The following is a 24,284-nucleotide window of genomic DNA, read 5'->3' on the forward strand; positions in this document are numbered from 1 at the left end:
GACATACTAATACTGACACTCTGCTGAAATACTCATACTGACATACTCGTACTGACACACTACTGACATACTCATACTGACACTCTACTGACATACTCATACTGACACTCTACTGACACTCTACTGACATACTCATACTGACACTCTACTGACATACTCATACTGACACTACTGAAATACTCATACTGACATACTCATACTGACATACTCATACTGATACTCTACTGACATACTCATACTGACACTACTGAAATACTCATACTGACACTACTGAAATACTCATACTGACACTCTACTGACATACTCATACTGACATACTCATACTGACACTCTACTGACATACTCATACTGACACTCTACTGACATACTCATACTGACATACTCATACTGATACTCTACTGACACTCTACTGACATACTCATACTGACATACTCATACTGACACTCTACTGACATACTCATACTGACACTCTACTGACATACTCATACTGACATACTCATACTGATACTCTACTGACACTCTACTGACATACTCATACTGACATACTCATACTGACACTCTACTGACATACTCATACTGACACTCTACTGACACTCTGCTAACATACTCATACTGACACTCTACTGACATACTCATACTGACACTCTACTGACATACTCATACTGACACTCTACTGTCATACTCATACTGACACTCTACTGACATACTCATACTGACATACTCATACTGATACTCTACTGACACTCTACTGACATACTCATACTGACATACTCATACTGAAACTCTACTGACATACTGACACTCTACTGACATACTCATACTGACACTCTACTGACATACTCATACTGACACTCTACTGACATACTCATACTGACATACTCATACTGACATACTCTACTGACATACTCATGCTGACACTCTTACACACTCCTCTTTTCTATATGTTCTATGTTGTGTTTAATAGGACTTATTCCACATATAGGCTAACATAAGCTAGCATTATGCAACTTAAAGCTTCAATCCGTGACTTTTCTCCATCAATAAGTGTATATTCTATCCATCTTAAAGGTGGAGGTGATGTGGTGGTGGTGTTGGACAGACAGTCAGTCTTCCAGCAGAACAGTGTTGTGATTTAGTGGATGTAGGAGGCACAGAAACAGACCTGTTGACACTATGTTCTGGGACTACAAACCAGGTGTAGCAGGACTACAAACAAGGTGCAGCAGGACTACAAACCAGGTGTAGCAGGACTACAAACCAGGTGTAGCAGCCATTGTGGCCGGTGTGCCGTCAGCTCAGCAGCAAACAGTTCCCACCCTTGTAAAAATGAATACTGGGACCAAAGCTAGCACAGACAGTCTGATGTAGTACAAACTACACCACACTGTATGGAACACTGTTGTACAGTCCTGTTGGTTGTCATGGACACATCAGCATCACTGTTGTACAGCCCTGTTGGTTGTCATGGACACATCAGCATCACTGTTGTACAGTCCTGTTGGTTGTCATGGACACATCAGCGTCACGACTCAGTCTTTTGTAGAACACATACATGTTTCCTGCTGCACCAGTGTTCGCCCTACCCGGTCAGAACATCTCACCAGCGGTATACGGAGACTGGAGAGCGTCTCCACCCGTGGTGAAGATGACTGGTGGTGTTGTGGGGTCTGGAAGAAAAGTTGCAGAATGAAGCGTCATGTTGAACACAGGCTTCGTAAGTGTCTTCTTCCCTTCCTGTGAGTGACTGCTTTGCTTTCTGTAGGGAGCAGCTGGAAGAAAACCTGGTGAACGCCATGGAGACCAGCGACGGCAGCGGGGGCTCAGAACCCGGCCAGAGCAAGCACACGCTGATGTTCAAGATCGCTTCTAAAAGTACGGGCCTGACTTGTATACATGTAAAACCACTGCCTTTGTTGCGCTGACAAAACGAGGGGATAAAACAATAACTAGAGTTCTGGCCGGATGAGCCGGAGGTCATGTGACATGGCCGGTTGCCGTGGTGACGCTGTGGTTGTCTTCCTGCAGGATACAGGACGGTGGACGGGTTGCTACAGCGGATGTTTGAGGCGGATCTCAGTCCCGAGGACCTCCGTGAGGACGGCGATCCAGACGACTCTTCAAATATGAACTTCCCAAATCCCATCTTCGGCTCTGTATAACCACCAGATGCATATAAATACATATGAATATATAGAACATGAGGGAACAACAGTCCAGTATCGTGTTTACACTGTTGTGCTGGGTGTGATCACGGGTGCATACTGTCAGATTGTCAAGTGTAATATGTAAACTCTATGAGTCAGTATTGTTCCTGAAGCCATACCTAATGTTATTTTGGATATCCTTGTATCTGTATCTATCTGTCTATTTTTATATGACTTGTAGGCCTACCGCTCTGTATATATATATATATATACATATATATATATCACAAACATGCACTCAAGGCTTTTCTGCCAAGAAGGATTTTCCGTGTGCGTGTGTTTTTTTGTCTTCAGTTCGTCCGAATGAGAAGGTTTATGGAGTCTCCATTATATCCTCAGGCTCACATAGCAGACAGCGCTGAGAAACGACGGCAAACCAACCTATACAGAGTCCAGACCCCCAGATGACACGTCTGCACATACACGACAGATTGAGCAGACTTAAAATATCAATGAAATGCTGAAAAGGAAACGCCAAGGCCAAAAATAATATTAAAATACTGAAAGGCAAATTTGCAGATCATGTTTCTCTATTCTGCTGGGTGTGTTGGGAGAAGGATGCTGAATATGGAGCTGCCAGGGAAGAGGAGAAGAGGAAGGCCAAAGAGGAGGTTTATGGAGGTGGTGAGGGAGGACATGCAGGTGGCTGGTGTGACAGAGGAAGATGCAGAGGACAGGAAGAGATGGAGACGGATGATCCGCTGTGGCGCCCCCTAACGGGAGCAGCTGAAAGTAGTAGTAGTAGTAGTAGTAGTAGTGTTATATAAAGTAGTAGTAGTGTTATATAAAGTAGTTGCAGTAGTAGTAGTAGTAGTGTTATATAAAGTAGTTGTAGTAGTAGTAGTAGTCTTCTCCGTGGATTGTTACCTTGTCGTGGTGGAGAAGCTTGCGGGGTCCTGAGATCCCGAGAGCAATGCCGTCTGGAGCTATGCTCCTGGTAGGGTCACCCATGGTGGTAAGGTCAAAGGGGAGGCCCCTGACAAAGAGCAATCCAACCAAGACCTCAACGGTGGAACAAGCGAAGGATGATGGCTGACTTTAGGGGGGCAGCACAATGGCTGGGAAGGTGGATGAAGGCTGCAGCAGAAATGGGCCGCCAGTCATCTTGGACTCCATGCCAGTGGACCCTGATCCAGATCTGTCAAGGACCGTGTGGTGGCTGTCGGTGAACCAGTCTCCCTATGTTAAACAAAGTCATGCACAGGTGTCCTCCATAAAGGACAGTCATACTCGCTTCCAGTGTCTGCCGATGATGAGTAATAGCAGTAGTAGTATCAGTAGTAGTAGTGGCAGCAGCAGTAGTAGGAGTAGGAGTAGCAGTAGTAGTATAATAGTAGTAGCAGCAATAGCAGTAGTAGTAGCAGTAGTAGAAGCAGCAATAGCAGTAGTATCAGTAGTAGTAGTGGCAGCAGCAGTAGTAGGAGTAGGAGTATCAGTAGTAGTATAATAGTAGTAACAGAAATAGTAGTAGTAGCAGTAGCAGTAGTAGTAGCAGCAATAGCAAATAAGTTTGTAAATAAGTTTGATGTTATGATGATTTTCTCAAAGCTGTAACAGCAAAATGTGATGTAATCACACGTGATGTCATGACACGTGATGGTCATGACACGTGATGGTCATGACAAGTTTCCGTCTTTGGAGAAAAACTTGGCTAAGTCTCAGACTTGCTAAGCTAGCTTCTTAGCTAGCATACAATGTACAATGAACATACGTGAATAAAGTGAAATATCTTATTTCTGAACTAAAATACTCAGTAATGTGTTAGGTAATGACTTGTAATAACCATCCTGTCAGATCAGGACATATAAACCTTCACATTACTTACATTTGTAATAACCATCCTGTCAGATCAGGACATATAAACCTTCACATGACTTACATGTGTAATAACCATCCTGTCAGATCAGGACATATAAACCTTCACATGACTTACATTTGTAATAACCATCCTGTCATATCAGGACATATAAACCTTCACATGACTTACATTTGTAATAACCATCCTGTCAGATCAGGACATATAAACCTTCACATGACTTACATGTGTAATAACCATCCTGTCAGATCAGAACATATAAACCTTCACATGACTTACATGTGTAATAACCATTCTGTCAGATCAGGACATATAAACCTTCACATTGCTTACATGTGTAATAACCATCCTGTCAGGTCAGGACATGTAAACCTTCACATTACTACATGTGTAATAACCATCCTGTCAGATCAGGACATATAAACCTTCACATTACTACATGTGTAATAACCATCCTGTCAGACCAGGACATATAAACCTTCACATTACTACATGTGTAATAACCATCCTGTCAGATCAGGACATATAAACCTTCACATTACTACATGTGTAATAACCATTCTGTCAGATCAGGACATATAAACCTTCACATTACTACATGTGTAATAACCATCCTGTCAGATCAGGACATATAAACCTTCACATTACTACATGTGTAATAACCATCCTGTCAGATCAGGACATATAAACCTTCACATTACTACATGTGTAATAACCATCCTGTCAGACCAGGACGTATAAACCTTCACATTACTACATGTGTAATAACCATCCTGTCAGATCAGGACATATAAACCTTCACATTACTACATGTGTAATAACCATCCTGTCAGATCAGGACATATAAACCTTCACATTACATTTGGGACAGAAAAAGTCACGCTTCTGCCATGACTGCTCACGTCCCTCTCGCACTCCTCGTTTCCATGGCAACCACGTTGTTGTTGTTTGAAAAAACGTCGTTGCTGTGACATGTTGGGTGTGACGTAATGACAGATGTATGAGGGACAGCCATATTTAACTATAAAACATGTGCAAACTGCACATATATAAACCATATGAATGTGAAATGTGTCTTTTTAAATTACGATGAGAAAATGCAAAGGAGAGCTTTGATGAATTTGACCATGGAGGACTTTATTATAGAGGGGAAGTGAAATGTCTGGTTCGGGGACGAGCTCACAACAGTGAAATTCTGGCACGTTTGAATTTTCAACATACTGAAAAAGTATCAAAATGTCATCACTGAGACACACAAATCTTTTCCATAGCTAACACCACCTAACTAACAAATACAATAATTGTTTTTTCAAAAAAAGGTTTTTTTTTCTTGAAAACTCCCTTAACTGAAGAATCACCCAAGTACGTATAAACTAGTGATGGAAGGGTTCATCTGCGTCTCCCCTCCGGTCCACCAGATGGCAGTATGGGCAAGTATGAGCGAGCCAGGCACAGAGGAAGATGCCTGGCGAATCATGTAGAGTGTGCGTGTGCGTGTGTGTGTGTGTGCGCGCGTGCGTGTGTCATGATGCTGATGCTGGGAATGGCTCCGAGCAGCAGCAGCAGCAGCAGCAGGAGGAGGAGGAGGAGGATGCTGTAGAAATGGAGGAGTGGATGTGAAGGCCAAACGATGCTCGGCGGAAAGGCGCTCCCGGATTTCGTGGTGTTCCGGACGGAGAAGCGTGGCGTCAGGTGAGGGTGAAACACGCGGGTTTCTTCGGTACCGACGCGGACCCAGCGGCTGGCTATTGTGCGGCGGGCGGGGGGAAGGCCGCTGGGTCGGGGAGGGGAGGGGGGGGAGCAGAAATGCGTGAAATGCGGCGGGCTGCGGGGTTAGTCCAGCTGCCTCTCAGCCACACACACGAAGCGGAGGTTCTCATGCATGCCCCGTCCAGCAGGGGTGTGTGTGTGGTTCTGTCGCGGTCGGGACGTTTCGCGGGGTTTGGGTCGTGGTCCGGGACGCTTGATTCGTTTCTGTATCGTGAGCTTAAAATACAGATGTTTGATTGACAGGTGGTGGTCCACACGTAGGATATCCGTTTTCACGCTACGTATGATGCCCGGTGTGTCGGGTCCGGTTCCGTAGGCTCGGTATTGTGGTACATGACGGGCTGCCGAGGCGGGACGGGGTGTGAACAGCGCCCCCCGCCGTCAGGAAGCCGTCAGGGGAAGGAGGGTCTCCGGCGGGCTGCAGTGCGGACAAACTGAGGACCGGAGCAGACCGGACCGGATCCGATGCGGAGCGTCCGCGTGCCGGCCGAGGGCAGAGACGGGTTCGGTTTAAGAAGCGGACCGGGAGGAATGGGGTCTATGTTTTGTGGCGGACGGTGAGTGGTCTTGCTTTGTGTTGGTGAGGCGGTGTGTGTGTGTGTGTGTGAGTGTGTGTGTGTGTTACGAGGAGACGTTCCGCATCCCCGGTGACCTGACGTGACGTCTGCTGCCGGAAAGCCAGAACAGCCCGAGAGGGCTCTCACCGACCCGGTACCGGCCCAGCTTTCACCCGGGGGCCCTTCGGCACGTATTCCCTAGAGGACTCTTTCTGACCCCATGCCTCGGTCCGGATCCTGTCCGGACGGCGGAGAGGGGCCCGGCTAACAGAACTGATCCCCCCCCCCCGAAAAAAAGCGGATCGAGCGGAACTGGATGTGTCGGTGTCGCTAGCTAGGCGGGACATGGTGCCGTGAGGTTCGGGTTCCGGAGCGGCGCCGCGGCAGATGAAGCTTTCCGAGAGACGGGAGAGGGATTTTCTTTCTGCCAGGTAACACACGACACACCACCCGTCCTACCGGACCACACGGTGTCCAACACACCGCGGCGCGCCTCCTCCTCCTCCTCCTCCTCATCAGCGTTAGGCTACCGTTACTGTTTTATTTCGGCCCGGCCCGGCCCGGCCCGGCCCGGCCCGGCTCGGCTCCGTGCTGCCGGGTAACACGTTGACGTGAGACGTGTCCGTCTGAACTACGGCTAATTTATAAATCGGGTCAATCTGGGGCATCGGAACCCATACCAAGTTTATTAGCGGGGGGGGGCGGAGGGGGTTGTTAAAGCCGCGCATGCGTACAGAGAAGCCATGACTATGCAGTGCAGCGTGCAGGCCGCCCTGCAAAGACAGGATGGAGGCTGCGGACATCATCGTTCCTTTCCGTCCGTCTGTTTCCCACGGACGGACTCTCATCCGTCCGTCCTTCCGGGACCACCCGTCACGTGAATTTCCCCAATGTTTAAATTCATACGTTCATTCATTCGCAGCTCCATCCGTTTCCTAGGCTACTTCATCCATCCGTCCATCCATCCATCCACCCACCCGTCCATCATTACAGGGAAGCTGTTGGCTTGGCACATGTAACGTAGAGTTCCCGTGGAGCTTGGACCCTTCTGAGCGCGGGCCAAACTGAGACGTGAAGGAATCTCTCCATCTCTCAGTCTCTCCTCCTCCTCCTCTCCTCCTCTCCATCTCTCAGTCTCTCCTCCTCCTCTCCATCTCTCAGTCTCTCCTCCTCCTCCTCCTCTCCATCTCTCAGTCTCTCCTCCTCCTCTCCATCTCTCAGTCTTTCCTCCTCCTCTCCATCTCTGTCTTTCCTCCTCCTCTCCATCTCTCAGTCTCTCCTCCTCCTCCTCTCCATCTCTGTCTCTCCTCCTCCTCTCCATCTCTCAGTCTCTCCTCCTCCTCCTCCTCTCCATCTCTCAGTCTCTCCTCCTCCTCCTCCTCTCCATCTCTCAGTCTCTCCTCCTCCTCCTCTCCATCTCTCAGTCTTTCCTCCTCCTCTCCATCTCTCAGTCTCTCCTCCGCACCTCATCCCTCCATCTCTGGTCAACTGTTGTTTCTGAAAACTTGTTGTGTTTCTGTGTTTCTGATGAACTCGTCTTGTTGCTGCTGAAACATGGCGGTGGCGACAACACACCTGTGTGACTGACAGGTGAAGGTCACGCCTACCTGTGTGATTGACAGGTGAAGGTAACGTGTACTTGTGTGACTTTGTCTTGGCTTGTAGGCTGACAGAGGAAGGGTTTGGCGTCGACTAATTTTGTCAAGCTCAGGAGTTGTTCTGAGGCGTCAGATTTTCAAGAATCTTATAATTATGGTGAGGTTTATCTACGCCGCCCCCCCTCCTCCTACCCCCACCCCCCTCCCCCGCGGTCTGACCACACGCTGGCTGCAGCATCAAACCCCCTCGGTGGGATTCTCAACCAGTTTCCACACCTTTACTCGGACTCCAAGGCAAACTGGGATGTGAACCCTCGGCTTCTAGCAGAGCACCTCCTCTCACCCCCTCCCCCCTCCCCCGCCCACCTCGACACATACACACATACCTCCAACCCCCCCCCCCCACCTCCCTGCGTGATGAGTTAATGAGAAACAGCACAGAGAGATTTGTAATGTGAGGGAACACGTTAATCATCTCTCACGTCATCCTGCACTGTTTTGTTTTTGTTTTTTGTTCTTTTGCCATGGCAACCGGAAGCTGGAGGTGTTTGGTAGACTGTAACCAGGTTTGACTGCAGGGGCAAAAGGTCCACAGCATCCCCCCCCTATAGTTTCTGCAGCTGGTGTATATGTACACACTACTATATTTTACTTCACTAGGAGCCATCCCGGACATTACACTGCAGTACACACTCCACTAACTGAACACTGCATATACCACAGTAGTCCCCATGTGACAGTAGACTGCAGAGGAGGGGAGCATCCTAGGCTATGTTATGCTACACAACATACTATACCACAGTAGTCCCCATGTGACAGTAGACTGCAGAGGAGGGGAGCATCCTAGGCTGTTATGCTACACAACATACTATACCACACTAGTCCCCATGTGACAGTAGACTGCAGAGGAGGGGAGCATCCTAGGCTATGTTATGCTGCACAACATACTATACCGCAGTAGTCCCCATGTGACAGTAGACTGCAGAGGAGGGGAGCATTCAAGGCTATGTTATGCTGCACAACATACTATACCACAGTAGTCCCCATGTGACAGTAGACTGCAGAGGAGGGGAGCATCCTAGGCTATGTTATGCTACACAACATACTATACCACAGTAGTCCCCATGTGACAGTAGACTGCAGAGGAGGGGAGCATCCTAGGCTATGTTATGCTGCACAACATACTATACCACAGTAGTCCCCATGTGACAGTAGACTGCAGAGGAGGGGAGCATCCTAGGCTATGTTATGCTACACAACATACTATACCACAGTAGTCCCCATGTGACAGTAGACTGCAGAGGAGGGGAGCATCCTAGGCTATGTTATGCTACACAACATACTATACCACAGTAGTCCCCATGTGGCAGTAGACTGCAGAGGAGGGGAGCATCCTAGGCTATGTTATGCTGCACAACATACTATACCACAGTAGTCCCCATGTGACAGTAGACTGCAGAGGAGGGGAGCATTCTAGGCTTAGTTATGCTGCACAACATACTATACCACAGTAGTCCCCATGTGACAGTAGACTGCAGAGGAGGGGAGCATCCTAGGCTATGTTATGCTACACAACATACTATACCACAGTAGTCCCCATGTGACAGTAGACTGCAGAGGAGGGGAGCATCCTAGGCTATGTTGTGCTGCACAACATATTATACCACAGTAGTCCCCATGTGACAGTAGACTGCAGAGGAGGGGAGCATCCTAGGCTATGTTATGCTGCACAACATACTATACCACAGTAGTCCCCATGTGACAGTAGACTGCAGAGGAGGGGAGCATCCTAGGCTATGTTGTGCTGCACAACATATTATACCACAGTAGTCCCCATGTGACAGTAGACTGCAGAGGAGGGGAGCATCCTAGGCTATGTTATGCTACACAACATACTATACCACAGTAGTCCCCATGTGACAGTAGACTGCAGAGGAGGGGAGCATCCTAGGCTATGTTATGCTACACAACATACTATACCACAGTAGTCCCCATGTGACAGTAGACTGCAGAGGAGGGGAGCATCCTAGGCTATGTTATGCTACACAACATATTATACCACAGTAGTCCCCATGTGACAGTAGACTGCAGAGGAGGGGAGCATCCTAGGCTGTTATGCTACACAACATACTATACCACAGTAGTCCCCATGTGACAGTAGACTGCAGAGAAGGGGAGCATCCTAGGCTATGTTATGCTGCACAACATACTATACCACAGTAGTCCCCATGTGACAGTAGACTGCAGAGGAGGGGAGCATCCTAGGCTATGTTGTGCTGCACAACATATTATACCACAGTAGTCCCCATGTGACAGTAGACTGCAGAGGAGGGGAGCATCCTAGGCTATGTTATGCTACACAACATACTATACCACAGTAGTCCCCATGTGACAGTAGACTGCAGAGGAGGGGAGCATCCTAGGCTATATTATGGCACTATATTATATTATGCTGCACAAAATTAGATTTTATCAAACCATGTTAGCCTGAGCTCGTTTACTCCGTCCGCAGCGGACAGCAAAGATCGTAGGCCTCATTACACGCTGTGGACAAAAGGTGTTATTCTTTATTCAGAGTATTGTTGTGGATGTTGTTAGCAAGTTGTCTGACTTAAATACTGGAGATGCTCTTTTTGAATGTGATCTACATCAAGTTCTGCCAGTTTGTATTTACTCTTCTAAACCAGGTTTACGTTCAGACCGATATGCGGACGCTGTGAGGGACATGCTGTGGCCCCGCCCCCCTGCAGTGATTGGTCACTCTGAAGGCCTACGGGCTGGCCTGTTGAGGCTGCTCACAGACAAGTTTTCAAGCGATGACCTGACGTTGTTGGCAAGCCCAGATGGCAGCTTCAAGATGTGGTTCTAATGCCTCATATAAGATCTGTGGTCAGAACCAATGTGAGCAATGTGGACGTTTGGTTCTACAAGATGTTCTGCACAGACATCTGCTGAAGTGACAAATTTAATTCCTTCAGAATATACATAGCGGAGGTTTAATGATCCATTTTACTTCACATAACAAAACAGCAAAACCATGTAATTTTATGTTGATGACGTACATCATTTGAGGCGTTTAATGTAAAGCCCTTCGTTTTTCCCTGGGGGGGAGAGGGGGGAGGGGAGAGAGAGTCGAGGAGGGAACACCACGCTGCAGAAAATGCTAACTTGTTCTGTGGTTGTTTAGGTCAGAACCGAGCCGTTTACCCGGTGGCTCCTCTGGGTTTGCACACTGTAGAGGTTCTGCACCAGGTCGCACTGCATTTTCAATACGTGTACAACAGTAGAACCCGGCGCGTCCTCCACGCTAAACACACGGAAAGAAAGAAGGCCTCATATGGGTCAGTCTCGTGTGACGTCACGTACGACGCCACATCCGCCATTTTGGAGGACAGCGGCTCCAGGCCGCAGGACGCCCCGTGTTGCTCTCCCTGCGCGATGCTAAGCGGTTTCTAAACAGTCCGTTCTGTTTCAAGGTTCGGTCCATACAGAACAGCTGTCGTGGTTCCGTATTTTACAGTGCTTAATCTCTTTGCTCGGTTTCCGTGGTTCCAGTCTGATCCTTTGCGCCAGAACTTCGCAAAGTGTGTTTTGCCAAACCGTTTGTCGAAGACTGGATTGTACACCTGGGTGGCTTGTGGACCCGCAATCGTAGGTGAGAGACAAATACGTTCGTCTGCCTTGTCCCGGGCGCCAATGGCGGACAAGGAGAGTGCAGCGGCGAATAGGGGGGGGGGGGGGCCAGCTCGGGACGCCGCAGCCGGGACGCGAACCCGCGTCTCCCGCACCGCGGGCCACTACGTTACCCGGTCGACTAAAGGGTCCGACCCGTTCCCGTGTCTACATATCCATCCGTTACAGCAGCATGGACCGCTGTCTGAACGCTCCAGTCCGCATCGACGTGGCCTTCCAACCGCAAACCCCTTCGAGGTGGTCTTACACAATCCGTGTCGTCATTGCCGTCGCCACGACACTTTACGGCAGAGCCGTTTAAGGCGCTCTATTGGCGCTCCGCTAGGCACTGCCGTAAATCAGTTTATGGCGACTCCTCCGGAGGGTCACTGTCGTAATAATCCCAACTAACCTGCGACAGACACATCGCTGCACGTTTGCCCTTTTTTCGCTTAAAATGTCGTCGAACTCAAGGTCTAGCTGTCCTCCAACATGGCGGAGCTGTTCGCTGGCCATGAACAAGTCATGTGATGGAGAATAACCCATGGTCGGGCACAGAGAAGCCTGTGGGCCGGGGGTCAGATTTACCCCCCCCTCCCCAAGACTAAACAGCCTCGGCATCCATTCTGGTCAGAGAATTCTGCCTGTGGGCCGGGGGTCAGATTTACCCCCCCCCGGGGGTCAGACCCCCCCCCCCCCCCAGAATAAACAGCCTCGGCATCCATTCTGGTCAGAGAATTCTGCCTTTGGGCCGGGGGTCAGACCCCCCCCCCCCAGACTAAACAGCCTTGGCATCCATTCTGATCAGAGAATTCTGCCTGTGGGCCGGGGGTCAGATTTACCCCCCCCCCGGGGACAGACCCCCCCCCCCGGACTAAACAGCCTTGGCATCCATTCTGGTTCCGTTCGGCAGTGGGAGGACCCTCCGCCCCCGCAGCGGAGCAGCACCACCGCCGCCGGTAGGTAGGCGTGAGTGGACGGACTCCTCTCTCCAGGCTCTCTCGTGGTGGTGGGGTTGGGGAAGGAGCTGCAGGTTGGTAGCAGCAAGGCTGGCTGCTTGTTTGGCTGCCAAATGCTTTCAGTTGTCTCACTAACGGTGGGGATTAGAGGCGCAAACTATTCCAATGTATGTTGACGGATATCTTTGAGTAAATTTAAGAGAGATTTCGAATCCTTCTTTTCATTTTCAAATTTTATTAAAAACCATCCTGCTTTTAGGACTCCAAGAAACGAGCTGTACTGTATTCCAGATGTGTCACACGGGCAGTGGCAGGCAGGAACAGCCCTCCATAGGGAAATATGGTCTTGGAGCAAAAGCAGTGCGTCCTTCAGAGCTCACCACTACCTCTTTCCTCACGCCACTTCTTCTCGTAGGGGCACTTGTTGCGCAGTAAATCTTTCCACCATTCAAATCGAGAATGTACGTTTTTGTTTACCTAATTAACCTCTGCAATGCCAAGATGTACTCAAAGATATGTGTCTGCAAAATGAGATTTATTTGCATCTCTAATCTCCAATGCTAGTTCAACAACGGGGAATGATTTCACGTGAAACAGTTAGCAAGATAAACCCAACTCCCAGGTCTCCCTTGAAAAAGATTTTACAACTTCAAGTTGCCATCCAAGATAAAGATTCATTTAAATAGAGTTTGAAATTCATTTCACTCGCCTACCAGCATTCAACAAGATTTCAATGATACCGCACCTTAGCAAAAAGGTCCAATCCGTCCAATCAGAATGTGGGTTGCTGTGCTACAGGGGCGGGACTCTGCAGTGGTCCTGAGACAATGGCCTGAATGCAGCAGCCTGAAAGACTGCGCAGGGACAATGTAGACAGGGTCTCAGCCCAGGCATGATGGACTCCACGCTGCTTAGTCCAGCTTAGCTCTGCATGCAGGACTGATGGCCGGTGGCATTGCATGCAGACCAGCATGGTTTGGGGACTTAAACATGCAGCACTTTTAGCCTAAAGGAAATCCCCACCGGTTATGTTAAAACTGATAATCCTTCATGGTAAATATGTTTCTGTCAGTCAGAAAAGAAAGTAAAAAGCGACCTGCTTTAAATGCACAGCAGCCATGTACCCACCCTGAGTCTTTGTTCTTCTGTTTCTCTGACATGACATGTACTTATTGTGACTCGTAAGTACAGCCATCCAAGTTTGTAAAATATTAGCGCACTAGTTTTAGATGAGCTTGACAGACAGATGGATCGTCTTGTGTATAAAGTATAGTTTACCATGCAGATGCTCATCTTGCTCTTATTCCACTAAGTTCCCCTCAGTGTGAAACTAAAGAGGTTCCAGAGTTCCTGCCTGCTCATGGATCTCCATGATATTTGCCTCAGTTACTGCAAATACCATTTCCCTCTACTATAGTGATCCTTTTGTCTCTATAATTGGCATTTGTTCTGAAAATCCTTCGGCTCTGAGTGAATCATGTACTGTAGAGCCTTGTCATAGTGTTCCAGCTTCCACTGCAGAGCTCCCAGTGACCACCAGTAGAAGACTGTGGTTGTACTGGTCAGCTCCCAGTGACCACCAGTAGAAGACCGTGGTTGTACTGGTCAGCTCCCAGTGACCACCAGTAGAAGACCGTGGTTGTACTGGTCAGCTCCCAGTGATCACCAGTAGAAGGCTGTGGTTGTACTGGTCACTGTTTAGCTGTGTAACAGTGAAGCAGGGCGGGGCTGAAACAGAGCCAGGCTCTCAGTGAAGCTTCCCTGGAGAATTGATGGTTGTAATCCAGTGCATCTTTTTCCTTGACAGATAAATGGCTCGTTTAAACTGGGAGCTGCCCGCGTGTTGTCTGGCTGGCAGATGCAGTGCCTAGTGTCGGGCCACCAAGACAACGCCAACATGAACGGAACCGCAGAGCAGGCCGACATCCTGCCGCCAAACTGCATGGTCAAAGACCGGTGGAAAGTGGTGAGTCAGCACATGTCCTTCTCCCAAGGTCATCCTCGGTTGGCAGTTATCACACAGATCAGATGTAGATTAATTTTTAATAATGTTCAACAAAAAAAGACCTCATATTTGAACCCCTTCTTAAGTTTTTTCTGCTATTTAAAGTTACAGTTCTGAAGATGTACACACAAACAAATGTCCTTTTTTATACTTTCTATCGCTGGTGTTCTGAAGACAATAAGTGATCCACATGTACATATCAAAATCATTCACGCTCTAGTAAAAGCTCCTTTGAGTGGTTTGTGGCTGGTAGGACTTTCCCAGGAGAAGTGATATGGTTCAGTGTTTCAGAACTCAAAATACTATATAGCAGAAGACTTTCTGTTCGAGAAAGGCGAAAGACAAGTCAGTTATGTTGAAATGTCGATCTGAACCTCACCCTCCAGACAGACTGACAGACAGACAGACAGACAGACAGACAGACAGACAGACAGACAGACAGATAGACAGCCAGACAGATGGAAGACAGGACGTGTTAAAGGTGTGACTGGTTCGAGTATTAAAGGTGAATGTGGTACACCATGGCCGGTACTCATGTAACGACCATGAATAACTAGACTCGCTAGCCCTTGGCTAACGGGTCGGACCCTTTAGTCGACTGATTAACGTAGTTGCTCGTGGTGCGGGAGATCCGGGTCTGTGTCCTGGCTGTGGCGGTTCCCGGCTGCCCCCCTGAATTCACTACATTGGCGGGGCCATCGGAAGCGCGTGCGCCCAGAGGCGTAAGGGTCCCGGAGGAGGGGGGTAGTGTAATGTAGCGAATTCGAGGGGGGGCAGCCGGGAACCGCCGCAGCCAGGACGCGAACCCGACTCTCCCGCACCACGAGCGACTACGTTAACCAGTCGACTAAAGCAGGGGTGGGCAATCTTATCCAGAAAGGGTGCAGGTTTTCGTTCCAACCAAGCAGTTAAACACCTGTGTCTCCTAATCAAGTTCCTCAGCAAGACTCTGCTGGTTGACTTGTGGGGTCAGGTGTGTAACTGCTTGACTGGAACAAAAACCTTCACCCACACCGGCCCTTTCTGGATAAGATTGCTCACCCCTGGACTAAAGGGTCCGACCTGTTAGCCAAGGGCTAGCGAGTCTTATTTGTTCATGGTCGTTACACTTACAAGGGACAAAATGGTTGTTCCATTTTACAAGGGCTTGTATCGGCCATTCATACACAGATGGAAGCTCTTCCCGAACGATTGTTTTTCTCATGCTGCGTCCTCATTTTAAACAGAACTGTGAATTGGAGGAGGGTCAGAACACACTACGTTCAGCTTCATCCTCATTCTGTTTATTTATGGCATTTACAGGGAAATAAACCTTTTCTTGCGTCCCCTTGAAAATGAAGGGAGTTTGGTTTCCTAGAATAATGACTTCCTGTGTCTGTGACAGCAGTCACCAGGACGAGATTGTCTCAGCCAATCACAGCTCAGCTCGTTCCAGCACATGGCACTGCATGTGACCGCTCGGTTATTCTGGGCCATGTAGCGCTCAGCTGGTTATTCCTGTCTTTATCAGTGTGACATCACACAGGTGAACACTGGGGAGCAGGGTGCCGCCATACACCAAGTTTATCTATTTGTGATTGATCGTTATTCATTTCTGCAAACCGTCAAAGAAAGATAACAATCCTAATTCCCTTATTTCTTTTTTACCTGCCAGCTAGTTGTTCTGATATTCTTTGATGAATCGATCCACTTCCATAGATGTTGTTAGATACTCTTCATTTGGTTTCTCCTCAAAAAGATTGTTTTCATGTCTCTCTACATTCATGCTGAGCATCCAACCAAGACACAGTCCTACTGGGTGTGATCTCACTCAGCCTTCAGCCAAAATATACATTTAAACATGAAGTTAAACTGACGTTGAGAGGAGGGCAGACGCCCTGCTGTAAAGTCTCACCTGCATGACGTCGTATTTATCAATATTAACTACTAGTGATGTGCTGAGATAATGAAGCTACAGTAAATGGTGCGGTGCTACCTCCTCTTCCTTTCAGCTGAAGAAAATTGGTGGGGGCGGATTTGGGGAGATCTACGAGGCGCTGGATATTCTGACCCGGGAGAATGTGGCGCTCAAGGTGGAGTCAGCCCAGCAGCCCAAACAGGTTCTGAAGATGGAGGTGGCGGTTCTGAAGAAGCTACAGGGTGAGGAGGAGAACCTCTGGATGACATTGAATTTCTCTAACCAAAACCTGGAGGGAAAGGCACCTTGGATGAGCTGAGATGAGATGAGATAAATGAACAGTTTCTGTTCCTCTAGCCAGACTAATGTGTCTCTCTAATGACATTATCATTTAAAAGACAAGTCACGTTCAGGGCAGCTCAACACCAGCCCACACATTTGCTGCTGCAGCATCCAAAGCTGTGTTGTAATTTTCAGTGACTGAAGGAAGGCTATTTAATCTTAAAAAGAGAGGGAAAAAGAGAATAATGATCTGCTTGTCCTCATGGCAGACATTGCTGCCGTCTTCCTGTGCACTGATCAATACCTCTCCGATTACAAACATTAATGTGGGCTGTTAAAAGCATCGGGCTGCAGGACGCTGGGTGAGGAGAATACTGCAGGTTAAAACGTTTTAGCACCATGGGTGCTGACTGGTAGCTCCCTTTGGTTAAATGGTTTCATGCAACCTCTGAGGTACTTCAAGTTTGTGTTAAATTCAAAAGTATTTTGCGTTACTTCATTCTAAGTGCTGCCATCTAGTGTTCGGGTTGGAAATAACAACAACAACAACAAATCATAGCATCTGTTTCAAATAGAAATAGAGAGGTAGTGGATATGTAGTGGGACATTTTCAAAGTCCTCTAGTACAAATCTGGGGAGTGGGGCTGGGTACTGACTAATCAAGTTTGTTTTAATCAGTACCACTCACTAACACCTACTGATATTTACTAGTTATATTGTGACATTTACAACTCGTAATATTTAATTGTCATATTTATCTGTCAAGTCATATTTACTAGTCATAACATGATATTTACAAGTTACATCATGATATTTACAAGTCTTATTATTGTATTTACTAGTCATGTTATGTTTTATATTTATATAGCGGTTTGGGTGTCTAGATGAAGCGCCATATAAATGTAATCCGTTATTAGTTTTATTATGCAAGCCATCCATATTTACTAATTGTATTATGATATATACTGGCTACATTATCATGTGTTCTAATTATGTTATGATATTTACTAGTCATATTATGCTTCAGGAAGACTGAAATATTAAACGTAGCCAATTTAACTAAACAAAGTGCTCCCGGTTCGCTGCTCATGTTAGCTTATTGGTGACTAAGGAGCAAACGGATTGACAGCCAGCCGGACAAACCAGCTCTGTAGTCTCTTACACAACATGTGGGGCAGTCAGTCAGTCTGTAGCGTGTCTCTTCTCCCGTGAGTGTGAATGGTGTGATGTGAGTCTGCCCTGTGTGCATGTGCAGTCTGTCCTCCTGTCAGGTCTACATGGTGATGCTGGTCCCGTGGAGTTGTTCCTTATCCGATGAGGTGGTCTAAGGACAGGATGTTGTGTTGCTGAAAAGCCCCTGATGCACATGTGTAATTTGTGATATTGGGCTACACAAATAAAATTGACTCAGCTTGACTATGGCTGACGAGAAGGAGAGGGGTGGGGTGACTCATCAGATGGACTTTAAGTCACTGTAATTATGATGGATTATGGGTAATGATGACATTTCCGTAAGTAATATCCATATTAGTGACTCATCAAGAGAGTGAGGGAGATAGAGAGAGAGAGAGGGATTTATATGTTCAGGTAAATGTTGGCAGTAGTATTTCACAGAGTTGGTTTAAAGCTTTATAACGGCTCATGTGCCCGCCTGCAGTCAGGCTGTGTAAATCCGCCTCAATCCGTCAATATCGCTTTCAGAATGTTGTGAGTTGTGGGCCCGTTAGCGGTGGTTCAAGTCACTTTTTTCTCACTTCATCCTGCTGTTTACCTTCTTTTCTGTACTGACCGTCATCATTTGTTCCTTTTCTAGGTAAAAACCATGTTTGTAAGTTTATTGGCTGTGGAAGAAATGACAAGTTCAACTACGTGGTCATGCAGCTGCAGGTAAGCTGCTGCGTGTCACCCTGCTGATGGACATTTGGTGTTTTTACATGCACGCTAACAGTGCGATCTTTACATGACGCTGTGCTCTTATGCAAGACACTCTGCTGCTCCCTGTGTTGCCACAATATGATACAAAATATGTAAAAAATGCCCTCTTAGTATGTAATAGTATAGTATCATGAAATATGTAGTACTCTTTGTGTGTATTATCGGTATGTGATCAGTATATTATTGGTATATTATCAGTATAATATCGGTTTAATATCAGTATAATATCGGTATATTATTGGTTTAATATCAGTATATTGTCGATTTGATATCAATATATTATCAGTATAATATTGATATAATATCGGCATATTATCGGTTTAATATTGGCATATTATCGGTATGTTGAAAAATGGCATTATTGTTGAGGTGCAGGATAAAAAACAAAAAACAAAATGAAGAACAAAGAGGATATCCGCACACTGAAAAATAAAACTCCCAAATAGTTGATGTGAATACTTACTTAATGCAACGTTTCGTTCATCGTCATATATTTGGTGGTAGCTGTGTCTTTTGCGCACATGATTCGTCATTCACTGGTGAGTTCCACCAGTGAATGACGGCAAGACGGCAGCGCAAATTCACGTTTGTGGCGGCCTCACCTAGTACCGTCCATGCAGTGTCTTTGTCCACGTCTGTGTCTAAGTGTGTCTTCGTTTGATGGCTGGGAGAGCTGGTGCTGGATCGGCTGGGAGAGCTTGGTCTGCTGTGTCCTGTGGGCTCAGGGACCACGTCCCTGCCTGGAGCTGTGCCCGAGGAGGAAACACCGAGGGCGGTCTGACAGGATGCGGAAGCAGGGCAAGCTAAGCTAACTGCTAGCCCATGTAGACTGGCAGTTCTGATAACACTGAGGGCAGTCTGGCGGCGGCCTCGCCTAGCCTGGACTGTGTTTTTAGTGTCGTCTTGTGGAGTGTGGGGAGGTGTGTAGAAGGTGTCTGGCTGGGAGAACTGGAGCTGGATCAGCTGAGGGAGCTTGGTCTGTGTGTCCTGTGGGCCCAGGGACCACAGCCCTGCCTGGAGCTGGACCCAAAGAGGAAACAGGGAGGGTGGTCTGACAGGATGCAGAAGAGGGGCAGGCTAAGCTAACTGCTACCCCATGCAGACCAACAGTTCTGACAGTCATCCTGTCTGGCGTTCATTCTCCTGGACAGTGATTTTTTTTTTAGATGTATGCATTAGTTCGGATATACTATGTGTTAATTTGGATATGTGTGTTCTTGTAGTTTGGATGTGTTTTTGTCTTTGTGTTGCACTGCTGTGGGCTGGGGGAAGCAATGTTTCGTTTCATTTCATGTGCACAAGTGCATGAAATGAAACGACAAAGTGTTCCTGATCCTGATTCTGATTGTTTAGTGTGGCTTGTGGAAATGTATACAAATGTAAGTTTATGTCTTGATGCCTGACAGTGTATGTGACTCAAGCGTAGCAGGAAATAAACTTTACTTCAAGTAATCTGGGACTTCATTCATCAGTGTGCAGATAACCTTGTCTTTCTTCATGTGAAAGATTGTTGTAATAATGTTTTTATTTTAGCATGTTTTATTATTTAATTGATATCAACCCCAGGTTTTATGCTGATCATGGTCTGGTCTTGTTTCTGGTTTTTCAGGGTCGTAACCTGGCGGATTTAAGGCGTAGTCAGCCCAGAGGTACCTTCACCATGAGCACCACCCTCCGTCTGGGGAAGCAGATTCTGGAATCCATTGAAGCCATTCACTCCGTGGGCTTCCTGCACCGAGACGTCAAACCGGTACCACAGATCCCTCCAGCCTCCATCCTCCATCATATCGCTCCATTATAGCTTCGCAAAGCCAACCTGAACTGTGACCTCAGTTTTTTGTTATGCGAAATATTAGTCTGGAAAGGATGCTTTAAGAATCGGTTGAGCCCGGCAGGTGGGAGCTGGACCAATCAGTGAACTATGTGGAGTGGTTTCTATGACGACAATGAACAGCACTACTACTACAACTACTATTACGACTGCTACTACTACTACTTTCGGCTGCTCCCGTTAGGGGTCGCCACAGCAGATCCTCCGTTTCCATTTCTTCCTGTCCTCTGCATCTTCCTCTGTCACACCAGCCACCTGCATGTCCTCCCTCACCACATCCATAAACCTCTTCTTTGGCCTTCCTCTTCTCCTCTCCCCTGGCAGCTCCATATGTAGCATCCTTCTCCCAATATACCCAGCGTCTCTCCTCCACACATGTCCACACCATCTCAATCTTGCCTTTCTTGCTTTGTCTCCAAACCGTCCAACTTTAGCTGTCCCTCTAATATACTCGTTCCTTATCCTGTCCTTCTTCATCACTCCCAATGAAAATCTTATCATCTTCACCTCTGCCACCTCCAGCTCCACCTCCTGTCTTTTCATCAGTGCCACTGTCTCCAAACCATACAACATAGCTGGTCTCACTACCATCTTGTAAACCTTCCCTGTAACTCTTGCTAGTACCCTTCTGTCACAAATCACTCCTGACACTCTTCTCCCCCGACTCCACCCTGCCTGCACTCTCTTCTTCACCTCTCTTCTGAACTCCCCATTACTTTGAACAGTTGACCCCAAGTATTTAAACTCATCCACCTTCATCACCTCTACTCCTTTCATCTGCACCATTCCACTGTCCTCCCTCTCATTCGCGCATAGGTATTCCATCTTGCTCCTACTGACTTTCATTCCTCTTCTCTCCAGTGCATACCTCCACCACTCCAGGCTCTCCTCAACCTGCACCCTACTGTCACCACAGATCACATGTCATCCGCAAAAATCATAGTCTACAATGACAATGAACAGCACTGTGTTTCTAAAATGACAACAGTGGCAATGCTAGTAGAGGTTAGCATTGATCTGGCTGTAGAATTAGTTTCATCAAACACTGTAATAATTGTGTACATAAAGCTAGCTAGCTACATGGACTGTCCTGCTAGCAGTAGTGGTGTTTACCAGCATGTTCTGAAGGGTGGCGCTCCAGTTCTACATAGTGGAGTTTGCAGATATGACTGATCTGAGGCTGATCCGATCACCTGCAAAGTAATCTTTTGGTCGACGCCCACCAACGACGCCCTAAACGCACTTGAATGTCTATTGAGCCTTGAACCACAGTAAACAAAGTGAAATTTGTGAGCTGGCTTTGCAAAGCTATCTCCATCACATCCCCTGTGCTCGAGTCCTTTGGTCTTATTCTCATTTTAGCCTTGTTTGGTTTTATTTCCTTTGTAAAGCACTTTGTAACATTGTTCAGAAAAGTGCTATATAAATAAAGTTTATTATCATTATCATCACTTCCCCCATCATCAATATCTCTCTTTTACTTAAATCTCTCCATTACTCGCATTTAACGTTAGCGTTGAGCAATGTGGAGAAAAGTTTGTATCACAAGATTTTTAGAATTGATTAAATTAAAACTTTATTAAATTAAACTAAGGTAGGGCGCTAAGGGCGACACGGTGGCCCAGTCGTTAACGCTGATGCCTTACAGCAAGAAGATCCTGGGTTCGAACCCCAGGACATATCACAAATCACAGACACCTGGACAAGAGAAAAGACGATATATCGGTGGCACGGTGGCCCAGTGGTTAGCACTGTTGCCTCACAGCAAGAAGGTCCTGGGTTCGAACCCCAGGCCATCCCAGGTCCTTTCTGTGTGGAGTTTGCATGTTCTCCCCGTGTCTGTGTGGGTTTTCTCTGGGTGCTCCAGTTTCCTCCCACCATCAAGAAGACATGCATGTTAGGGTTACTACTCCTGCCTGTGCCCCTGAGCAAGGCAATAGAAAGAAGAACCGGAGTTGGTTCCCGGGCACTTCAGCTGCCCACTGCTCCTATACAATAGGATGGGTTACATTCATTGTAACCAAACATCTGTACAGTGACAAAAATAAAGTGGCTTTCTTTTAAGCAAAGACAAACTAAGATAAGCTAAGATAAACTAAATGATACTGAACTAAACTTGAACCTAAAGCAACTAAACAAATGTTCTTTGTATCTGCAGTCTAACTTTGCTATGGGACGACTTCCCTCCACGTACAGGAAGTGCTACATGCTGGACTTTGGTCTTGCCCGGCAGTACACCAACACCACGGGAGAGGTCCGACCGGTAAGTCTCCGTCCAGTCCAGCGGTTACATGGAGTTCCACATTTTAAACCTTAATCAGAGATCACTACGGTACTGAGTCCAGCGTTACAGTACGTGGGTATGTCTTTATGCGTGCTCAATAATCCAGGCAAGGAAATCTAAGTGACCTCTCCAGAGACTGAAGAGGTCACTTGGATGGGTGATGAAACGCTTCTCCCAATAAAGGTTGTATCCAGATGAACTGATTCACCTTTCTGTGAGGACGTGGGCGTGTGTCGTTGAGATTTTTTGTTGATCACTCAACAAAATAAAAGTGAGATTTTTTTTAATGATGTCCCCTACAACTGAAAAAAGAACACGTTAATGACTGGTCATTTTAATAAAGGTATGTTTTTATGGGATTTCTTTTTTTCCACTTTGTGATCACCTGTATTTCCTCTTGTGAAGTTTCTAAATGGTTTTTGCTCATTTTACATGTTAAAGATGGCATCTATCTATCTATCTTATCTATCTAGCTAGCTAGCTAGCTAGCTACTATATGGACAAAAGTATTGGGACACACCTCTTAATCAATGAATTCAGGTGTTTCATTCAGACCCATTGCCACAGGTGTATAAAATCCAGCAGCTAGCCATGCAGTCTGCATTGACAAACACTTGTGAAAGAACGTGTCGTTCTGAAGAGCTCAGTGGATTCAAGTGTGGTACTGTCATAGGATGCCACCTTTGCAATAAGTCAGTTGGTGAAATTTCTTCCCTGCTAGATATTCCACGGTCAACTATAAGTGGTATTATGGAAAGTGGAAGCGTTTAGGAACAACAGCAACTCAGCCACGAAGTGGCAGACCACGTAAAGTCACACAGCGGGGTCAACGAGTGCTGAGGCGCACAGTGCGTAAAAGTCGCCAATGCTCTGTTGACTCAATAACTGCAGAGTTACAAACTTCCTCTGGCATTAACATCAGCACAAAAACTGTGAGCCGGGAGCTTCATGGAATGGGTCTCCATGGCCGAGCAGCTGCATGCAAGCCTTACATCACCAAGCACAATGCCAAGCATCGGATGGAGCGGTGTAAAGCATGCTGCCACTGGACTCTGGAAACGTGTTCTGTGGTGTGGTGAATCACGCTTCTCTGTCTGGCAGTCTGATGGACCAGTCTGGGTTTGGCGGATGCCAGGGGACTGTTGCCTGCCTGACTGCATTGTGCCAACTGTAAAGTTTGGTGGAGGACAGGTAATGGTATGGGGTTGTTTTTCAGGGGTTGGGCTAGGCACCTCAGTTCCAGTGAAGGGAAATCTTAATGCTTCAGCATACCAAGACATTTTGGAAAATTCTATGCTTCCTACTTTGTGGGAACAGTTTGGGGAGGGCCCCTTTCCGTTCCAGCATGACTGTGCCCCAGTGCACAAAGCAAGGTCCATTAAGACATGGTTGGGTGAGTTTGGTGTGGAAGAACTTGACTGGCCTGCACAAAGCACTGACCTCAACCCCATCGAACGCCTTTGGGATGAACTAG

General features: G+C 47.1%; 2 protein-coding genes across 3 annotated transcripts in view; both read left to right on the top strand.

The window, feature by feature from the left end:
- The window catches only part of tpcn3 (two pore segment channel 3), a 62,858-nt gene extending 60,176 nt beyond the window's left edge, over positions 1 to 2,682 (top strand). For both annotated transcript variants that reach the window (XM_056280171.1, XM_056280170.1), the window contains 2 exons: positions 1,763 to 1,872; positions 2,026 to 2,682. In XM_056280171.1, coding sequence (XP_056136146.1) covers positions 1,763 to 1,872; positions 2,026 to 2,159 — 244 coding nt within the window. In that variant the 3' untranslated portion in view covers positions 2,160 to 2,682. The remainder of the gene's footprint in view (positions 1 to 1,762; positions 1,873 to 2,025) is intronic.
- A 2,983-nt stretch (positions 2,683 to 5,665) lies between these two features.
- The window catches only part of ttbk1a (tau tubulin kinase 1a), a 74,307-nt gene continuing 55,688 nt past the window's right edge, over positions 5,666 to 24,284 (top strand). The window contains exons 1-6 of the mRNA XM_056280073.1: positions 5,666 to 5,712; positions 14,384 to 14,542; positions 16,573 to 16,720; positions 18,574 to 18,647; positions 20,305 to 20,445; positions 22,685 to 22,789. Of these exons, the coding sequence (XP_056136048.1) occupies positions 14,435 to 14,542; positions 16,573 to 16,720; positions 18,574 to 18,647; positions 20,305 to 20,445; positions 22,685 to 22,789 (576 nt within the window). The 5' untranslated portion in view covers positions 5,666 to 5,712; positions 14,384 to 14,434. The remainder of the gene's footprint in view (positions 5,713 to 14,383; positions 14,543 to 16,572; positions 16,721 to 18,573; positions 18,648 to 20,304; positions 20,446 to 22,684; positions 22,790 to 24,284) is intronic.

This window comes from Lampris incognitus, chromosome 5, assembly GCF_029633865.1.
Source record: "Lampris incognitus isolate fLamInc1 chromosome 5, fLamInc1.hap2, whole genome shotgun sequence".
Lineage (NCBI taxonomy): Eukaryota > Metazoa > Chordata > Actinopteri > Lampriformes > Lampridae > Lampris > Lampris incognitus.